The following is a 20892-nucleotide window of genomic DNA, read 5'->3' on the forward strand; positions in this document are numbered from 1 at the left end:
ACTGCCAATATGCTTGGTCATAAAGCCTCAATAAATTTTAAGGAACAAGTATCATACAAATAAAATGCTCTGATTACCATATAAATTATAATTATACAAATATAAATTAAAATTGTCATATATTTGAACATTAAACACTACTTTTAAATATCTCATGAATCAAAAAGCAAATCGAGTAAAAAAAAATAACAAATACTTATAACTAAATGTTATTTAAAGCAATAGGCTATACCAAGATAGAAGCAGAAATAATTAAGTGGAATACACACCCGCAATGAGCAATTCAACAACCCAAAGCTTGTTTTGTGATTAGTGCTTTTATATAAAAGGTCCCACTGAGTTCCTTACTCCTCTGCCATGTGAGACTCTTGGAAGAAACAATAGAACAAAACTCCATGACATTGTATTTGGCAATGGTTTTGTGGAAGTGACATCAAAGGCATAGGCAAAAATAAAAATAGACAAGTGGCACTTCATGAAAATAAAAGAATTGTGCATCAAGAGACACTATCCACAAAATCAGAAGCAACACACAGAACTGGGTAAAATATTTGCAAATTTGATAGGGATTAGATATGCAGAGTATATGGAGAACTTCTAAAACAATGATAACAAAACACAAACAACTAGATTCAAAAATTGTCATATAATGTGAATAGACCAGGCCTCCCTGGTGGCACAAGGGGTTAAGACGCAACCTATAAAGTTGTCCGCAGCCTCTGCAGCATGAGTTTGATCCCCAGCCGGCCAGAGAGCAACCCACACCTTGCAGCAGACCTCCTGACTCGCCCGCTGCTCCCCTCAGCAGTGTACTTCTGTCAATCTGCCTGTTCTGTTCCCCACTCTGTCTCTGGTGAATCCTCTCACCCTGCCCCCAACACCTCTGGCCTGTACCCCAGCTCTTGTATGCATAAATAAATCTTAAAAAAAAAAAAAGAATGTGAATAGACCTTTTCCCAAAAAGTTAAATAATATATGAATCCATATATGAATGGTCAATATGGATATGAAAGGATGCTTAGTGTCACTAATTATTAGGGAAACACAAATCAAAACTATAATGAGATATCACTTCCCACCTATTAGGATGGCTATTATTAAAAAGCCAGAACACAAGCACTGACAAGAATGTAGAGAATTTGAATCCTTGTGCAATGTTGATGGGAATGTAAAATAATATAGTTGCTGTAGAAAGCAGTATGAAAGGTATTCATAAAATTAAAAAGATAATTACCATATGACCCAGCAACTGCACTTCTGGGTATATATCCAAGAGATTTGAAAGCAGGGTTTCTAAAAGATATTTGTACATTCATGTTCATAAAGGCATCACTCACAATAGTTAAAACATGAAAGCAACCTTAGTTGACTGATGAATGGTTTACCAAAACGTGGAATACTCACACAATGGGATATTCAGCCTTGAAAAGAAAGGCAATTCTCCAATATGCTACAATGCAGATGAATGTGCCTGAAGGGCATTCTACTTAGTGATATAACCCAGCCATAAAAACAAATACAGTATGATTCTACTATGAGGTTCTCAGAGTAGCCTAGATCATGAAGTCAGAAAACATACTGGTGGTTGTCAAAGGTTGACAACATCTTGGGGATGGGGGTGGGGTGAGAAGCTTGGGGAATGGAAGGATGGGGATGTTACTGTTTGACAGGGTAGAGTTTCAGATGACAAGATGAAAAGAATTTGGGGAATGAATGGTGGTGATGGCCACAAAACAATATGCATACATTTTAATACCACTTCAAATACACATAACATAAAACTTATCATTTTAACCATGTTTAACTCAATAAAAAATAAGAAATCCAAACAGAATTTTCCATGAAACCCGGTAAACTTATTCTAAAATTTATAAGGAGAAAGCTTAGTACAGCTAAAGCACTTTTTTTTTTCCTCTTTTTTTTCCATACAAGCACTGGGTATAGTCAGAAGAGCGGGGGAGGGTGAGAGAATTCACCAGAGGCAGAGCTGGGAACAGAACAGACTGATGAAATACACTGTTAAGGGGAGCAGCAAGCAGCAGGAGAGGTCTGTGCACCATGTGGGACCCTCACTGGTGGCCAGGAACCGAACCAGTGCTGCAGAGGCTGCGGGCAGCTTCTCAGCCCAGGGCTCAACTGCTGCGCCACCAGGGGAGGCCTTAAAGCACTTGTTTCACAAGACAAAAGGACTTGTTTCACAAGACAATGAACTTATTTTAAAGCTTCCATACACAAACTGACCACCAGCATAAACAGGACCCAATACCAACCAGTTGACACATGGAAGACTTATGGAGGAAGGAGCAATTGCACAATAAAAGGAACTAGAAACAATGAATTTATATGGAAAAAAAATGAAACTGGATTCTCAAAAATCAACTACAGATGAACTAAGGACTTAAATGCAAAGAGCAAACTTCCAGTTTTTTAATGAAAACATAAGGTAGCTGGACTGATTGATGTTGGGTGAGGTGTTTTATTAGCAAGGTACAAAAAGCACTAACCATAAAAGATACAACTAATTTAAGATTAAAGAATTATTATGCAAAATGAGGCTTGTTTTTTCAAACTGGCAGAAGACATTTGCAACACATATTAAGAACAATGTGAAGACAAATAACCAACTAGAAAAACCAGGCATGAAAAAAAAATATGCCTAATAAACATGGAAAGAGATGCCTGACCTTATTCTTAAATAGGGAAATACAAATGAAGACTATAAGCAAATTTCATTTTACAACCATTCAAATGGCACAAGTCCAGAATGATCTCACTGAGTTCTGGAGAGGATGTGGTTCAAAAGTTTCTCTTTCTTATGTACTGCAGACAGTGTATAAGATAATCACTTTATAAGATAATGCAAAATTATTTTCTAAAGTTGAATATTCACATATACTATAACTCAGCAATTCCACTCCGAAAGAAAATGTACACCAGGATACATGAATGAGAATCAAAATGTTTAAAGACCCAAATGCTCACTAACAGGAGAATGGTGGTATACTCACAATGGAACAGTAAATTGAAGAGAAAAGGAATACACTACATTTCAACCTGATGTACATAAATCTTAGTGATGCCAAAAGAGTAAACCCTGTGTGGAGAAAAAAGAAAACTCATATACTGTTGGTGGGAATAGAGAATGGTCCAGACCTATGGAAAGCAGGACGGAGATTTATCAAAATATTAAAGATAGATTTACCATGTGATCTAGCAATTCCATTCCTAGATAACTACCAGAAAAATGCAAAATCACTAATTCAAGGGATATGTTCATTGCAGCCCTATTTACAATAGCTGAGTTATGGATACAACCTAAGTGCCCAAGGAGAGATGAGTAGATAAAGATGATGTGGTTTAGTATACACAAAAATGGGGTATTATATAGCTATAAAAAATGAAGTCTTGTCATTTGTGACAACATGGATGGAATTGGAGGGGATTTTGTTAAGTGGAGTAAGTCAGAAGGAGAAAGACAAATACTAGATGGTTTCACTAATATGTGGAAATCAGAGAAACAAAACAAAGGGTCAGAACCAAACCAAACCAAACAAATGATAGAACTGTGACTACAACTGAGGCTACCAGAGGGGGAGGGGAGGGGAGGGATCAGAGTGGGCCCAATGGAGTATGGTAGAGGCCTATGGGGTTTCTCAGTGGTGGATGTGGGAGAATAACATACATCTGAAGGGTGTAGTAACATACTTCTGAATCATATACCATGTTGGAAGCCAACATTATCTCAATAAAACAATATAATCAAAAAATATACCTTGAAAGACTACAGACAGCAAGATATTTATAAAGTTTAAAAACACTCTATCTCATTTTTAAAAGGCAATAAAGCGAGGGGGGAGGGGTAGAGTCATGCACTGCTTAACAATATTTTGGAATGACCACATGTACAGCAGTGGTCTCAAGGTAAGTAGTAGGCTATACTAGCTCATTTCGCTAATTACATTCTCTGACATTTTCACAATGACAAAATCACCTAACAATACATTTTTCAGAATGAATTCCCATGGTTAAGCTACACATGGTAAGATAGGGAAGCCTACATGGATGGCTAAAAGTTATTGCAGCTTTTCTTGTTCTTCCAAAAAAAAAAAAAAATTGATGGGATATACTGGGTTTCCTTAGGAATTTATGACATTATAAAACATAACGTGATATAAACTAAAATATTCAGTTGAAACGCATGCAAGGAGTACTGGCAAGACTACCAAATGTCTATGCAATTGAAGTCCATATCAAAAATGAAACAAAAAGCTGGAAGGGATCATGCTCAGCGAAATAAGCCAGAAAGGAAAAGAAAAATACCGGATGGTCTCAAGTCATAGCAGGAATTTAGCAAACCTTAATAAGACACCAGGAAAAAGACTAATTATAATAAAGTAAAAATCAAAATCAACAAAGCAACTTTAAACCAGAGACACACAATGGGGAGGTGGGGGGGTAAAAGGGAGTAGGATCAAAATAAGGAGGGTGGGAATTGTATGGCAACTATAACCAAGATGAAAATGCATACACTGTGCAAACACTGTGCAAAAATGAAAAATGATGTAAAAATACATAAAAAATAAAATGAAACAAAAAATCTTCATTCCTTTTCAAAAAACCTTAAGGGCTCCCCATTGTCTTAGCCTCTCATGGGATCTAATTATGAGATTGAGATGCACATATAGAAAAAAGGAAGGGGCAGTGGAAAGAAGGGAGGAAGGGAGAAATAATAAAGGAAAAGATGTATTGCTAAGGTAAGTTAAGCTCTCCTGAGAGTGACAATCTTCCTTAAATTAAGATCCAAAACAGCCCAAATGCCCAAAAATAGATGACTGGATCAAGAAGATGTGGTACATATACACCATGGAATATTACTCAGCATTCAAAATAGATAAACACATGCAATTTGCAGCAACATGGATGGCACTGGAAGGGATCATGCTCAGCGAAATAAGCCAGAAAGAAAAAGAAAAATACAGGATGGTCTCACTTAGAGTAGGAATCTAGAAAACTTAAATAAGGGACCAGGATAAAGAATAACTATAAGAAAGAAAATATCAAAATCGACAAACTACTATGAACCAGAGACACTCTATGGCGGGTGGGGGTGGGGAAAGGTGGGCTTGGGGTCAAAATAAGGGGGTTGTAATTGTATGGGGAATATAAAAATAAAATTTAAATTAAAAAAAAAATAAAGTCAAAAAAAAAAAAAAGATCCAAAACAAGCCCCCTGTAAATTCCTCAAACACTATCATAGTACTTGTACATTAAGTTGTTGTTTTTTTCTTATTTCTTTTGGTAAATTCCAAACCTTCACTATTGAATATGGCAGCCATGCCACATGGGGCTATTAATTAACATGTAATAGAGCCACCAATTCAGTTCCTTGGTCACATGAGCCATATCAAGTGCTCAAGGCTACGTGTGGCTACTGCCTACCAAATCAGACAGCAGACAAAGCCATTTCCATCATCTGTAAAGGCCTTATTGAACAGCAAGGCTTTAAATTCACCTGAAAAAAGGGGCAGAGGAACTTGTTTACACCCAAGCCAGGGTGATGAAGTGACTGAACTGAGAGTCACAACCTGTCCCCTGGGGAGACCTGCTGCACCAAGCCCAAGGTTGACAGCTTAAGGCAGAGACCCAAAGGGAACAGGGCAGCAGGCTCAGCACAGTCTGCCACCCTTTCACACTGCCCTTCTCATGGGGTGGGGGGGTTCTTCTTTTCTCTTCCCACTCCCTAAGCCTCCCAACCCCCTCACCCTAGTACCCATCTGCCCTGTCTTCCTGTCTTTCAGGTTTTGTTCTGCTGAAGTACTTTTTGGGAAGATAAGAGGATCTAGCCTGAAAGATGGCAAAACGCAACACACAAGAATTCAAGACATCTCAGCTGCCATTTTTTCTGGAACATGGGGGGTGGAGCAGGGGTGTATTCTTTTCCCCCTTCAACCCCACCCTAGAAGGCAAGAGAAATTCCTCAGAAGCCGGTACTACAGCAGGGGTCTTGTCCCAAGTAGCCTCTGTCCAGCCCATGTTATCAGCCAGGCCAATAACCTCGGACCATCATAGCAAGAAAGGTCCTTGAGACAGCCAAAGCACAGATGAGGAAACTGAGGTTCAGAGTGGGGAAAAAATCTGTACAAGTTCACACAGCCAGGGAGCAGGAACAGGCCCGCCAACTCCCCTGGCCCCCATTCTGCTCACAAAGCAAGTGGGTTCCTTGGGAAGCGCTGTGTTCTTATGTCTACGCTCAGTGACCCCTATGTCTCCCCAGAACAGTGGGGATCCCCACCTCTCTGCTCTCCCTCAGTCCCTGGCAGAGCATAGGGATTTAAGGTGGAATCTGTGCCAGAGGGCATACCAAGTGACCTGAATGAGGGGGCTGGGCTTGGCAGCCAGCTGGGTTCAGCAGGTCCAGCCCTTTCCTGGAACCCTGCCTGCCTTTCCACTCTAAGGAGCCGCCTAGAACAAGGGTCAGCTCCCCTGGGCCAGCTGGTCCACACTAGGATGATCCCAGGTCAGTGACCAGTGTGGGCTGGAGGAGAAGGTTAGCAAAGAATCCCCCAGCACCTTTGGCTCCCAGGTAGTCCTGAGCAGGGCCTGTGCTCACTCACCTGTGTCACCAGCACAGTACCAGACACAGAAGTATCTCCACAGCATGTTTACTGAACCAGCAAATGAGGCTGAAAGCTGTGGGCTGGGAGACCCCAACCCGAGCTGTGAGGAGAATGGTGGGGGCTCAGCAATCAAGAACACAGAACCTTATTTTCCTCTGATTTCATCATATATAATTACATGAGCAAAGTTCTGCCTGACTTTGCAGTTTAGAAACAGCAAAGAGTGCTTGCCACGGACAGGCAGTTCCTTCTCATAGCTCCTCAGGTACAGTCTTCATCCAGGAACTTAGAATGTATTTTAAAAGTTGCCCTAAGTTGTAGTGCTAGTAAGAGGCACAGCTGAGATTCACACAGCTTGAACTTAACAGACAGCACTTCGAACTACACTTCATTCACTCAACAAACATCAGTAACTATATGTCAGGAACGTTCCCAGATGCTGGGAACATGGTTGTGAACAAAACCTGCCCCAGCTCCCTGACAGTTTTTACGCTAGTTTATGAAAGACAACTCAACAATACCAAAAAATACAACCAAATAACATGATGTGCCCAAGCAGGGGTCACCACAATCTTTCTTAAGAGGCTAGAGAGTAAATATTGACTTTATTGGTCATACAGTCTTTGTTACAATGACTCAACTATGCAAGAGCAGCCATAACAGATATGCAAATGAGTTGGGACAGCTGTGTTCCACTCACACTGATAGTGAACTGAGGATTTTACATGATTTTCATGCATCATTAAATATCAGTTTGGGACCTTTTTCCCAATCCATTACAAATATAAAAACCATTATTAGTTTGCAGGCTGCATTAGCACAGGTGGTGGTCCAGATTAGGTCTTTGGGTGCAGGTGAGGTGGCCTTGCCAACTCCTGGTGACTGGGGTATGCATTTAGATAAAATATAGAATATGGGGTTGCAGTAAGAGTGTGCAAGGGGATGACATTTAAACAGAAACCTTAATGAGAGAATCACTGAGCTCTGTGCACCAGCAAAGGGAGCATGTGCAAAGGCCCTGTGGTGTGACTGGTGGGGATTGTGAGGCAGAAAGTCAGGCAAGAAATAGAGGTCAGTAGGAGCCAGATCATGTGAGCCTCCAGGCCCTGGTGAGAACTTTTATTTCAATGTAATGGAAAACTAGGCTCTGGCATTTATTAGTTCTATGTTCTTGGCAAGTTAGTAAACATCTATGTTGTGTCAAAACCACTTCAATTTTGTATTAAAATAGTATTAAAACAGTACCTCACCTGTCTCTAAGGGTGGTAGGACCAAGTGAGCAAAATGCTGTAAATGAATATTAGCTGCTGATATAAATGTTAACAGTAGAGTCTAACTGGAGGAGGCAAGAGCTGGGAAAAGGGGTGACACCTTGAGTCAAACTCACCCACGATGTCCACCACATCTGGCCGGATGAGCGGCTCTCCGCCTGTGAGCCGGATCTTGTCTACACCTTCTTTCACAAAGAGCTGGGCTAGGGTCAGGATCTCCTCTGTGGTCAACAGATCAGCCTTGGGGGTCAATGGAACACCCTCTTCAGGCATGCAGTATTGACCTGAGAGGAAGGGCGAGGACATAGAGGAAGGAAGTGAGGACACAGCAGGCAGGCCCAGATATCCCCAGTCCTTAACTCGCCCATCAGGCCAGAAGTTTCTCCTGAACCCTATCCAGACAATGAGGACAAACCTTGCCAAAGCTGAGGTGCGACAAACCGTAGGCCATTCTCTCTGGGCCTCAACGTTCTCATCTATAAATGTTAGCACTCTCTTCCTCTCTGGCCTTAATAGCCATCAGTGAGTGAGTGTGTGTGTGCGTGTGCTTGTGTGCCTGTGGGAATGGCAATTAGGAGAACGGGTGGATAGCAGAGCCTGCCTGAGGTGGAAGGATGCCAAAATGCTGATTCCTTTTGGAAGGAATGGGCCCAGGGCCCTGCCTGGTGCCCCCTGCACTGTCTCATTCACCCTCTTCATTTCACCTAGCAAGGTTATCCTTCTTGGTGAAAGAGGCAGGAAAGTACACTCAGGCCTGGTAAAACTCCTCTCCTCTGTGACTAAATAGCTGGCCTATTTCAGATTTTTACCATCCATAAGATGGGAAACCTGAGGTCCCACTTTTCAGGTCCCGACACTCAGCCCAGGGTGCAGGACCTCCTGGGCAGGCAGAATGTGGCAGAATGTGGTAAATGAGGTGAGCCTGGCAGGGGAGGGGTAACATCATTTAGTGAAATTAATGAAGGGCACAGAACTGATCTTTTCAGAACTGGAAAGGATATCGAATATCAGTACTGTACGCAGTGAGTGTTGCTGGGTTAAACACAGACTGAAACGCCCACATATGTATTAATAAGACCATGAAGGAAATGAATTTCTTATTGGGAGCTACAGGGAGGGAGGAGAACAGAAGGGAAGGGCAAACGAAGTGTGAAAGTCCATCCGGGGGTGGCTACACACCAGAGCCCTCAGCATGGATTATGAAATGAGGACTCTGTGTCTGCCTGACCCCACGCCACATCTGTCAGCAGGCAGTATTTACAGGCACTATGTGTACTTCACACACTCACAGTGTCCAGCACCCCCTGCCATCCCCGGCCATGGCCCGAACTTTGGAAACGACAGAGAAACCGAGGGAGAGAGAAATGGGCCCCGAAGAGGGAGGTCAGATTGGATTGAGTCCAATCTTACTGCTAAACCCGATAGCAATTCTGTTCTCAGATCTAATCCCAAGTAAAACCCAGCTCCCAGGATTGTAAAGCTCAACCTTGACCCCTATATCTTGTTCCTGAACCCCACCTGGAAAAAGAGGGAGTAAGGGTGGGTGGAGAAGTTTGAGAAAGGAGCTAGGAGGATTGAGAAGGATTTCTGAGTGTGTAGAGGTTTCTGAGGCCATTCCAGCACAGGGACAGGAGGTCAGAGAGGGCCCAGAAGGTGACTCACATCTGAGGTTGCACTTCTCAGTGAGGGAGATCCGCAGGTAGCTGTGCTGGCGGCCAAAGCTGTCGGTGAGGAAGTCGGAGAAGGGGGCTGCGTGCTGGCGTAGGAACTGCCTCCTCTGGGACAGCTCCTGCAATGATTGGGGCAGGAGAAGGGAGGAAATGTGGCTGGGGAGAGTCCCCCTTCAAGCACCCCTGCCTCATCACTGACACCTGTTTAGCACCTTTAATCTTCCTCTGTAGACACCACTGTCCCGGGAGAGCTGGGATTGAAACAGGCCTGAGGGAAGGACCTGCCCCCAAGGTCCCGACACTCAGCCCAGGGTGCAGGACCTCCGTGGGCAGGCAGCTGCCAGCTGGTCCTGCAGCCAGGTAGAGGAAAAAGGGAGACTACAGGGGGCCATTAAGACATTGCTTCAGTCATCTTTCACTCTACCCAAAGCCACAAGGAGGGATCATATGCCCATTGTCTGGGGCCTAAGGGTGGGGAAGCCACTGCAAGGCCCAGACTTGTCCTGGGGAGAGAAAGGAGCTGCCAACCTCATTCTTTCCCAAGCTTGATCTAATCTCATCTCTTTCCTCATGGAGGTCCCAAGTCATGACAGATGCTGATGAGATAATTGCCCCATAGAAATCACATTTGAAAAGCATCTTAAAGTTTCCAAAGAATGTTTTCTAACTAAGGCTGGGCTGGGGTCCAAGAACACCTTTGGAAGAACCAGAATTCAAATGCAGGTGCTTCTCATTCCAAGTTCTAAATTCTTTCCTCTAATAGTACAGGGTGAGTCCAGAAGGTACACAGGACTGCACAGAGGGTGGAGAGAAGTTGTTTCTTTAGATCTTTAGAACAAAGAAACCATGGCCACAGTGCATAGTCACACGGTCTAAGGACAGGGATCTGCATTGAAGGTAAGGACTCCTGGTTTCTGGCCCAGGTATGACCTGAAACACCGGGAAAATTTCTTTCACTCATGCAGGCCCTGTTTTTTCCAGTTGCAAATAAGAACAGTTATGGACTAAGGCTGTCTTGCCTTAAGACAATTTGGGTAAGAGGCAGGGGTGGGGGAAGAGTGGTGTGTCTTGGGTCATGAAGCTGTCTGGTAAACACTCCTAGAGTATTCACAGAATAGTGGGTTACTTAGCAGAACACCCTGAGAGCTGATTGCCTCCAACCCTCCTGAGGTCCTAGGTATGTGTTCACCAGGAGGAAGAAACATAATTTCAGTGACCTCCACAGCCCTGGCTGAGCATGGGGATCATCCAGGAAGCTCAAGAGAAAACACTCCACTGGAGACCAAGTGAATTTGGATCTTTGGGTGCTTGTGTTTTTAATCTCCCCCAGGTAATTCTAAGGAGCAGCCAGTCAAAAGCCACTGCTTGACTCCGTGGATAAAAGGGATCTGAAAGAGAGAGTTGGGTGGTGCTTTCAGGATTTTTCTGGGTTTATACAAAACTGGCTTCACACTGCCCATACCACGACTAGTTTCACATGTCCACAGAGAAGCCCTGTTTGCTGTCTTATGGCCATAAACAGCAGTCACCACTCAGGACTGCAGAATGCTATAATCATAACAGTTTCACCCCCCCCCCACACCCTTTTCTCCTCCCCACCCAGCCCCTGGTGTCTTTCCTCCAGTAGCCTTGGGAGGCCCATAGGTCAACAGAGTCCAGAAAACAGGGGATCTGGATTTGTGACAGTTGCACCCTCTTCTTCAACAATAGTAATTTGCAATTCAGCAGTTTGTTACTCACACCAGGCCCCTCCCCCTTACTTACCAAGATATCCCCCTCACTCTAACCCTAACATATTGGGAAGGTGGCTGGATGACAAAGGAGCCAAAACAAATCCAAGGAGTATGACTCAGCAGAAATCAGAGCTCAAGCAGTGTAATGGGGCAATCTGTAATGGAATTAGGTGCTCAGTTCAGGCTCTGGGAGGGGCAGGTCAGATTTCACTTTTGAGATCTGGAGAGACCTTATCTCAATTCATTCAGCCTCTGTTTTCTCTCTCTCTCTCTCTCTCTCTCTCTCACACACACACACACACACATCACTCTGCCAGGCATGCAAATATATCACTGGGATGTTAACAAGCCTCATCTCTCCTCCAATACTGCATGCCCCACTTTTCAATCCTAGATATTTTTTTCTTTCCTTTAAACCTCCTGGAGGAAAACATATCACATTGTCACCAGTCAAAGGAACCTGGGATCCAGAAGGAATTACCAAGCAGAGCAGAGCCCCTCTCACCGGGGAAGGGCTAGGACATTTCAGAAGTGGAAAACCCTCAACCATTCATATGCCCTGGGTGGCTCAGGCTGTTTCCTGGAATGGAAAGCCCTCCTGCCTCACTCGCTACAGACACACTATATAGACTCTGGGATACCAACTGTCAACCCACTGTATCAATGAACAAATAAATAGGCCTGTCTCTGATCCAAAGAGAAGGCGTATGAAAACCTAGTTACTCTAGGGTATTCATTCCTGGCCTGGTCTTGATTGTCAACATGGCTTAGCTTAGAAGAGTGGTTCTTAACTCTGCATCAGTATTCTTCGACATTCTTCTGGTAATGTAGACGGATGTGCTACCAGAATCCCAGCCCAGAGATTCTGACTCCACTGCTCTGGGGTGAAGCCCCAGATTATTTCTCTACAGCCCCAGCTGAGAAGCACTGCCCCAGTGACTCCAGCATCATAGGTAGCTTATGGGCTTCTGGGCACACACTTTAGGAGTAGGTCAACCTGAATAACCTGGCTCTGTTACAAATCAGCCGTTGAGCAAGGGACCTAAGTTCTTTAAGCCTTAATTTCCTTGTCCGTAGTCAAGTGTGGATAATACCGCTACCTAACTCAACTGGAAGAGCTTCTGGAAAGTAGGTTTTCAGTAAATCCATTGCTATTCACCTAACATAACTCCTAGTTACATATCTATTCATTCACCAAACAAACATTCATGGGGAGCACTAGCTGTGTGTGCTGTGACTTTTCCCACTCTTGTCAGCTTCCCCTGTCCTGGCCTTGTCCCAAGGCAAGACCCTGGCCTTCCAACTCTGTTTCATGGCAGATGGCTCCTAGCTGGAGTTTTAGACCTGCTGTCACAGCACCCAAAGCAGGACCTGGGGAGCAAGAGCTCCCCAGGACCACGGACACTAGTAACTAGGCACTAGGCAGCCTACCATATGCCGCTGGTTATCTCTTGGCTGCCTACCCTGTGCAGACGGGGGCGGAGCTGGGTGGAGAAGGGTGGCACAAAGGAGTTAGTTACTACTAGGGAAGGCTGGGGCCCTCCCTTAACTAACCATGGGTGTTTGATTTGAATGATACCTACAAATAGTTCTGGAGTAGTCACAGAGTAGCGGGGTTATTCGGCAGAAAAAGAGCACATGCCAGACTCAAATATCAGTGGCCCCAATCTATTTGCTATTTGGGATGTGTACTAGAGCACCTCAAAATTAATCTACATTAAGTGAGGGTTTAGCAAAGGACCTAGGCCTAGTTCTCTCTTCTTCCATATGTGCTCACCAGAAGTATGAAGTTCTTATACCTATGGCTCCAGGCAAGGATATACTTCACTGGAAGATTTTTGAGGCACTGGACATGCTGGAAGTCAAGAAAACCCCTGAAAGGTCAACTTTCCCTCCAGGGGTCACCACCCCACACCAGGCCCTGCAGTCCTCCTCATTCACTGGCTCCTTTCTGTACAACTTCCCATTTCCAACATTTATTCTTTCAGGCCCACTAACAGCTGGTTGTCTTTGTCTTGCAGTTACCCTGGCCCCTGCCCCTGCCTTTGCCCCAAGGTAGTAGCCCAGGACCCCAGACCAGTCCCTTGTTGCCCCAGCAAAACATATTTGGAACCCAAGAGGGAGAAAGAGGGGTGTGTTGCTTTTGACTAGAATACACTCTAGAGATAATATTGTCCTGGCTGCCCCAATCGGGTAGGCAGGTAGCTATGGTGCCCCACCCACCTCCCCACTTACCCACACATACCTCCCTCCCCTTTCCACCTGTAGAAGCTGCTCAATCTGTTCTTGGATGAAGCCCAAGTCTCCTTTTCTATCCCCTTTCCTCATAGGCATCTCCCATTCCACACCCCCCATCTCCTTCCAACCCACACCCTGATATCAGACAACACCCAGGCCTCTCTGCCTTCTCTCTCACCCACCATCTCCTTCCAGCCCAAATGAGAACACCACCAAGGTGCATAGCACTTGTAGGGAGCAGTATCCTGGAGGGGCTGAGCATATATAGCTCCAGACCTTTCACCTCTGAGATTCTCTTGCACATTCTGTGCTCTCCCCTGTAGGGTAAAGAAAATGTCAGGCTTTTCTGCCCTCCCGCCATCAGGATAGATGATAGATCCTTGCAGTCCTGAATGCATGCCTGATGGCGGGCACCTGGAGTAGGGTGTGAGCATAGGTAGTTGGGATTCACCTGGGCTAAGACTGGACTTTTAAGGGTGGTGTCACAGGGACGCCAGTAGAAGCCGAGAACGAACTAAACTGAGAGAGAAGCAGAGAACGCCAGAGAGCCCAGATAGAGTGAAGACTTGCTGGGGGCTGGGAGGACTGCCAGCCTCCCGGCCCCCCAGCACCCTTGCCTGCCATGTACCTGGTAATCCCAATAAAACACCTGCAAAAACCACTGAGGACTCTGACTCCTCCTTTACCCGGTCTGTTGGATCATAGAAAACCTGCACTGTGTCCATTCCTGCCCTTTACATCCCCTAATGTATAAAGATGGGTTGGTCCAATCCTCTTGGTCTTAAAGACCAAGGGGAAGAGGGGGAAGTGACTGCCCCAGGAGATATCAGAGGTAGTGAGGGTGAAAACCTGGGGCCCCTTGTCCAGTGCTCAGCTATTCCATAGGCCCCCCTCGCTAATTGGGTTTCAGTCATAAGTATCTGCTGACTGCACCACTGCAGAGCACAGTGTTAAGCACTTGGGGGAAATATCCTCAAAACTGGGGGAGCGTCCTGTCTGCTAAGGATAACCCTAAAGGGGAATGTCCAAGATGAGTGGGTGGGTCTGTGATCAAATAGTGGGCAGATCTGAGTGTAGGTGTGGAGGGACTAATGGACACAGAATGTGCCAACAGTGGCCAGGATAATAATTACAATAGAATTATACATGACACAGCACTCACCTATGCCAGGCTTTGCTCTAAGTTTACATATTAACTTATTTAAACCCTATTATCACCCTGTGAATTAGATACTATTATTCCCACTTTATAGATGAGAAGATTGAGGTTCTGAGGTGCCTAGGCCTTGCTGAAGTTCACTTAGTAAGCAGCAGGGTTGGGATTCAAATCCAGGCATTTGTTCCAGCATTTACATTCTTAGCTGCTAATTATCCCTCCTCTCATAGTGGAAAGGAAAGGTGAGAAGCAGCCTCTCCCCCATTCTCTCCACAGGGAAGAAGCTGTGGCACAGGTGCTAGAGTTTGAATTCCTGCTTACCTACTTAACAACTCTATGACTGAGGAAAATACTTACCTCCCATGGTTTACTGTGAGGACATATGAAGTCACTTAACACAGGTCCTCTCAAGAAAGATACAACATAAATTGGGTTGGGGCAGGAGAGGAGAGAAGAAACTTCCCTTTTTCTGAATTTTTTAATGATCTCTCAACAATCTTTCAACTTCATTGAGGGGAAAATGAGAAAGCAGAGTTCAAGGATACTGAAAAACTTCTCTACTTTCCAGCAATGAGGCCTGCTTATTTGAGGAATCCAGAGGGGAATGAAATTTGAAGAAAGCAGGTTAGATTAACACCTGCCATTGAGCAACAGTGACGAGGATGAGAGGAGGAAGTGATGTGAAGACTCCTGTGACATGCAGGCCTGCCCTAGAGATGTGAAAAGAATCACCAGATTGGTCTAAAAAAGAGATTTCACAAACTAAAAAGACTCGTTTCTCCCAAAAGTATTTCCTGACTTTAAGGGCAAACGAAAACAAACTAAAATCGCATTATGACATGAATCACACTAAGGGGTGCGATCAAAGACTGAGGGAGTCGCCCCCAACCCTGAAGAGACACAGGAATCCCTAACCTGCTTTAGAAAGAGGCTGAACCATCCTCCTAGAGGAAAGTGAAGATGAAAAAGAGTCAGCGAAGGACAGGTCACCCAGCCCTGTGACCACGGAAGTCACACCTGACTACTGGTGGCAACAAGGTGACATTTTTAGTCAGTGTCACACTATGAAGCACATTGTCACAGAAACACCTGGTCACACACAGATAACCCCATTGTGGGAGACTAGGTTTAGGAAGAGGCAGGATATGAGGTGCAGCTGAGGAGGGGCACTAACAAAACACCTCACATACCCAAAGTCCTATCCCACCGCAGCCGCCCCATCTCTGCAGGTCACCCAGCACAAGGAAGGGGTCGCATGGCTGCGGGACCCCAGGGAGCCCCTTCCATCGGGTAACTGGGTGATACCAGGTAGTCTATCTGAGGAACACCATTCCACCACTCCTCTCCGACCCCCAATTAAGTGCCGAGGGGCCCCTCCCAGAAGCAGCCTCAGTGCACGGGCCGGGATGCTTCTAGCGGAAGGGACAGCTTGTCCGGCTGCCTCCTCTCCACGGGGATGTGGATGCAGGCGGGCTCACCTCTGTGACAGGTTGGGAGGACTCCCCGGGGCGGGGCTGCGTCACCGGAGCCCCCGAGCTGCAGCTTCTGGCGCTGCTCCTCAGAACTCCCCGCAGCATCCGGGACACCGGACATGCCGCCATGAAGCCTGTTCGCAGGGTCGAGAGTCCGCTGGGTAGCCGGTTTCGGGAGCGCACTAGCCCGGGACTCAGTGCCCGGGGTCATCGCGGCAGGGGCGGGGCGGGGAGAGGGCGGGGCCCACGCAGCCAATCGGCGAGGGCGCCGCGCCGTGCAGCCTTCTGGGAGTTGTAGTCCTCGTCCTCTGTGCCTTTCCTGCTTTGGGTAAGCATTCTGAGGCTTGGAAAAGTGCAAGTTTAAACACAGCGGGAGAGCTGATCTTTTATTCCACCTTTGCTGGCTTCTCTGGCCCCAGATGTAGGCCGTGGTGTGACTGGCATAAAATGCATTTGACAAGGCAAAACTGGGGCCAGATAATGAAGCATTCATTGCCTTTGGTGCAACATTTAAGGGTGCACCAAAATATTCAGTTATCAAGATAATATTTTAAAAAGCCAGAATCAAGGCCAAAAAAAATAGATGATGAACAAAATATCAACATTTTATATAGAAACAATCTCTGGCCCTGAAGGTTTACAAGTCATCCTACTCTTGGCCTCACCGTTTTAAAAAGGGAATATATGGGAAGAAGTCATGGAGAAGTGTGTAGGAAGCATTCCAGAAATGATACCCACTCTTGTAATACTCAAAATCATCAGTAATTATTGCCAACCCTTGTAGATAATGTCATCTGGGTCACTGTGCCATTTTTTTTTTTTTTTTTTTTTTTTAAAGAAGTGGGGCACAGGCCAGAGTCCTGGTGGGTCAGAAGATCCACCAGAGAGAGGTCGGAGCAGAACAAGCACATGTACCGAAACATACTGCTGAGGGGAGCAGCGGGAGAGACAGGAGAGGTCTGATACACCAATTGGGTTGCTCCTGGCAGGCCGGGGATGGAACTGGCACCACAACGGCCTCGGACAGCTTCACAGTGCTGCACTCAACTCCCTGCGCCACCAGGGAGGCCCAGTCACTGTGCCATTTTCACCCATCTGCCAAAATACACTTTGGTTCCTCTAGGTCCTCTCTGCAAATGAGGGCATTTAATTAAGGAACAAAATAAAGTCTTACAAAACACTGTTTCAATGATTACTGTATTTTTCCCTTTTGGGGGCCCTTATTCAAAATACTCTCCATTTTCCTTCCCAGTTCCACTCTCCACTCCTCCCCACCCTGTTTTGAGGACCAGGAAGTTGATGTTTAACAACTGTATTGATGGTGTCACCCAGGCACATTTGTCTGATTTCTCTCTTCTTCTGTGCCTTGATTTGACCAGTGAGATGCATGCACAGGACATCAGAGCTATTATTCTTTTGTTCCCCTTTGTACAATTAGAGCTGCTGCTCTGGACCCTCAGCCATGAGTCCAGCTCTTATTAGATCCAGCGCCATCATTTCCAATTCTTGTTGCTTCAGACTGGGTTGAGGTTTGTTTCCATTTTGTCTGATGAAGGGAAATATCCCTGATGGTCTTTCAACACTGCTCTCACTTTAATAATGATCCCTTTCAAAATCCCAATTCAGTGTGCTATTTCTCAGTGGTTCCATGACTGACACAGGTTTCAAGGGCTTCTCCCTCCCATTGTACCATAGACTTACATTTGTTAATGGTAGCAATTATAATACAGTGACAAAATTTATGTGTTTATGACTTCTGCATGATTAACCCTTTGAGGACTGGTAACATAGCTAAGTCATCTGTCATCCTAGCACCTAATGTGGAGTTTAATGCACAGTAAACTCCCAATAAAAGTACATTAAATGATAGATTTCATGTCTTTGATTTGTATTTCCAGTGAGTGGACAAAATGGTCTAGATTGAGATATAGGAGTTGTTGGTTATAAAGCACAATGACTGAAAACCACACATGTTTACTTCTCACCAAATGCCCAGCAAGGATTAGCTGGAGTTTGTTTCCAATCAATGTTGTCCTCACTAGGGTCTCCAGACTTATGGGACTGCTGATATCTATCAATATATAAGACTTTAGTGATCACCAAGCGGGAAAGAGTGTGGAAAAGAACAAAGTGGCTCTTAGATATGGTCAAGTGATTTGCTTGGAGTGATGTGTTACATAGCTCTTCCAGGGACAAGCTCTAATTTCAAAAAGAAGAGAAGATTAGCCTTCAACAGAGGGAAAGCAGACACTAGTGAATAGTAATCTTACCACAGGAACACACCTCCTCTAATGTATAATGTTGGCATTTTCTCTGCCCTGGACAACTCTACCATTTGTTTACTCCTGTCATTCCCTTTGCACATAGAGTCCAGCCATGGCAGCTTTTGCATTTTGCACTGTACTGCAGAGCCACAAAGAGCTGATTCTAGTACTTCCTGTTTTAGAGTGTGACATCAGGAAGATTAAGAGGAAGATAGTTTATAGTATCTCTTTAATTCAGTACTTCTCAAAGTTTGGATTTCTCAGGTCAACACTGTTTTCATAATACTGACATATTACTTGCTTTTTCCACTCTTAGGCGCCTGTGAGTGTACGGAGGAATTTTCCATGGGCTACACATGAGTGATTTCACAACAGACTGAATGTATCAGCAGAAACGTGAATCTAGCTCTCTTATATTAAGCCTAACATTAAAGAGATTTATAAAAATGCAACCACAATGCCATCCCTTCCCCTCTGTTTTTGCTTTGAAAAGTAGTTATTTTAATAAGTGTTATGTTAGCATGTAATGGATATGGACAACTTCCTTTCAAATGAGTTAATTTTTTAAATCTCTCAGTTTTAATTTTTCTAATGTGGTAAATATGACCTAAATGGACACAGCAGATATTATTGATACATGTTTATATAAGCCTACACAAGCAAAAAAATCTTCAGGGTCTTTATGATTTTTAAGATTATAAAAGATTCCTAAAAGAAAGCTTGAGAGTGACTGCCTTAATATACACTGCATGTCATCTGGAGGCCCAGAGTCATCTTTCTCAAGCTTTATAACTGCTCTGATAGCACATCATCCTCCCCAAACTATTGAGAATAAAGTAAAATAAACTCTCATGTCAATTCCCTTATTTCCCCATCTTCCTGGACTGGACCACCACTAAGAGGACAGTGATGGGATGGTGGCTTCAGGGGTCTTCCTAGCACATCAAGCTCAATTGAGGGGTCCAACACTAAGAATCAACCACAACTTTCACTTGTAATCTCTGCCAGTCATAATTTTCTCTCTACTAATTTAGTTCCATAAACTGGCCTTCATTTTACAGGGCAACCCTGGTGGAGGTGGGGGTGACCCAATTTGCAAGTCATCACCAGCACTCTGAAAAGGACAGGAGGAAACACTCAGAAATGCAGAGAATATATTTTTTTTCACAAAGGGAGAGAGAAGATGGGGGTGGGGGCTGGGAGAGAGACAGAGAGGGGGATTAAATGGCTGACATGTGGTCAGACACATGTTGTCCTACCAGCAATGCTTTCTGAAGCGGCGTTGTGAGTGGAAGCTAGAAAAATGAGAGAGGGAAAGAGAGAGCGAATGCACATGTGCAGTATTTTAAGCCCAACATGGCCACTTAGCTCAACCTCTAGTTCCCAGCAACCCCTGTTCAGGAAGTCAGGTTCCTGGCAAGATAGGAGTTATAAATTTTGGTGTGGAGATGGGGCTAGAATCTAGAAAGACATCAGAGAGTAGAGTTCAAGTTGTCATTCACTGGCTCAGAATTTATTCCTTACTCATTTTGTAGGGATAATTAAATCATAAAGCAAAAGCAAGTGTTCTGTTGTTTTTAGAATATTGTTTGGGAGTGTCACTGAAATCATTCTTTGCCCACATCAAAGAGATTATGGCAATTAATTCCTTTGGGTCCATTAAGCCTCCATGGGAGCTTTTGTTAGAATTAGCTACCCCCTCCCAAGGTATTTGTGGGTCCATTATCAACCATGAATACCTCAGATCAAATTAGTTTAACTGTTTTCCAAGAATTGGTATCCAAGAACAATAAAGGGAAATAGGGTAGGTATAATAAAGAGTTGGGAAGATTGAGAGACAGAATTGCAAAGAAGGAGGGGCCCTAACAGAGTCCTGACTAACAAGGAGTCCTGAGACCCTTGGTGGGTGGACAATTAGAAGTTCCTTACTAGATTTTTGTATATGGCCTGTTCATCCTTATTATGAAATCACTCTGAACTATTTCTCTTATTAATCTCCTTCTGAGTATACAGTGGTTTTAAACAGATCCATAAATTCTTTAATGCTCCTATTTCCAAAGGAGGAGTCTAATTCTCTTCCCCTTAAATATTGGTTAAATTTCAGATTTCTGGCAAATAGAATATGGTAAAATTGATGATATTAGGCTTCTGAGGATAGCTAATAAAGGACAACACGGCTTCTTCCCGGGTCCCTTCCCTTGAGTCACTCACTTGAAGAGAAACCAATTGCATGTTGAGTGCAATTTTTTAGAGGGGCCCACATGATAAGAACTGAGGCCAACAGCCGAGTAGTGAACCATCTTGGATGCCCATTCTCCAACCCTAGTAGAAGCTCTGAATGACTGCAGCCCTATGGATATCTTGACAGCAATCTCATGAGATACCCAAGGCAGAACTCTCCAGCTGATCATGACCAGATTCCTGGCCCCAAGAAAATGTGAGAGATAATATCTGTTTGTTTTTAAGCCACT

General features: G+C 44.5%; 1 protein-coding gene and 1 long non-coding RNA gene across 6 annotated transcripts in view; one reads left to right on the forward strand and one right to left on the reverse strand.

The window, feature by feature from the left end:
* The window catches only part of MOCS1 (molybdenum cofactor synthesis 1), a 33837-nt gene extending 17473 nt beyond the window's left edge, over positions 1-16364 (reverse strand). For 3 of the 5 annotated variants that reach the window (XM_037519658.2, XM_037519656.2, XM_037519659.2), the window contains exons 1-3: positions 16164-16364; positions 9551-9677; positions 8005-8172 (exon numbers count right to left, since the gene is read on the reverse strand). In XM_037519658.2, coding sequence (XP_037375555.1) covers positions 8005-8172; positions 9551-9677; positions 16164-16286 — 418 coding nt within the window. In that variant the 5' untranslated portion in view covers positions 16287-16364. Of the gene's footprint in view, positions 1-8004; positions 8173-9550; positions 9678-10086; positions 10340-16163 lie in introns of those variants that run through there. The other 2 variants (XM_037519657.2, XM_054698766.1) reach the window with 2 other exon arrangements.
* On the forward strand, positions 10314-12000 carry LOC119252429 (uncharacterized). Its single transcript, XR_008553208.1, has 4 exons — positions 10314-10455; positions 10540-10592; positions 10751-10888; positions 11609-12000. It is a non-coding gene; the product is annotated as an uncharacterized LOC119252429 (long non-coding RNA).
* Positions 16365-20892: the final 4528 nt, after the last annotated feature.

This window comes from Talpa occidentalis, unplaced genomic scaffold (genome assembly GCF_014898055.3).
Source record: "Talpa occidentalis isolate TD23 unplaced genomic scaffold, MPIMG_talOcc4v2.1 talOcc4.2, whole genome shotgun sequence".
Lineage (NCBI taxonomy): Eukaryota > Metazoa > Chordata > Mammalia > Eulipotyphla > Talpidae > Talpa > Talpa occidentalis.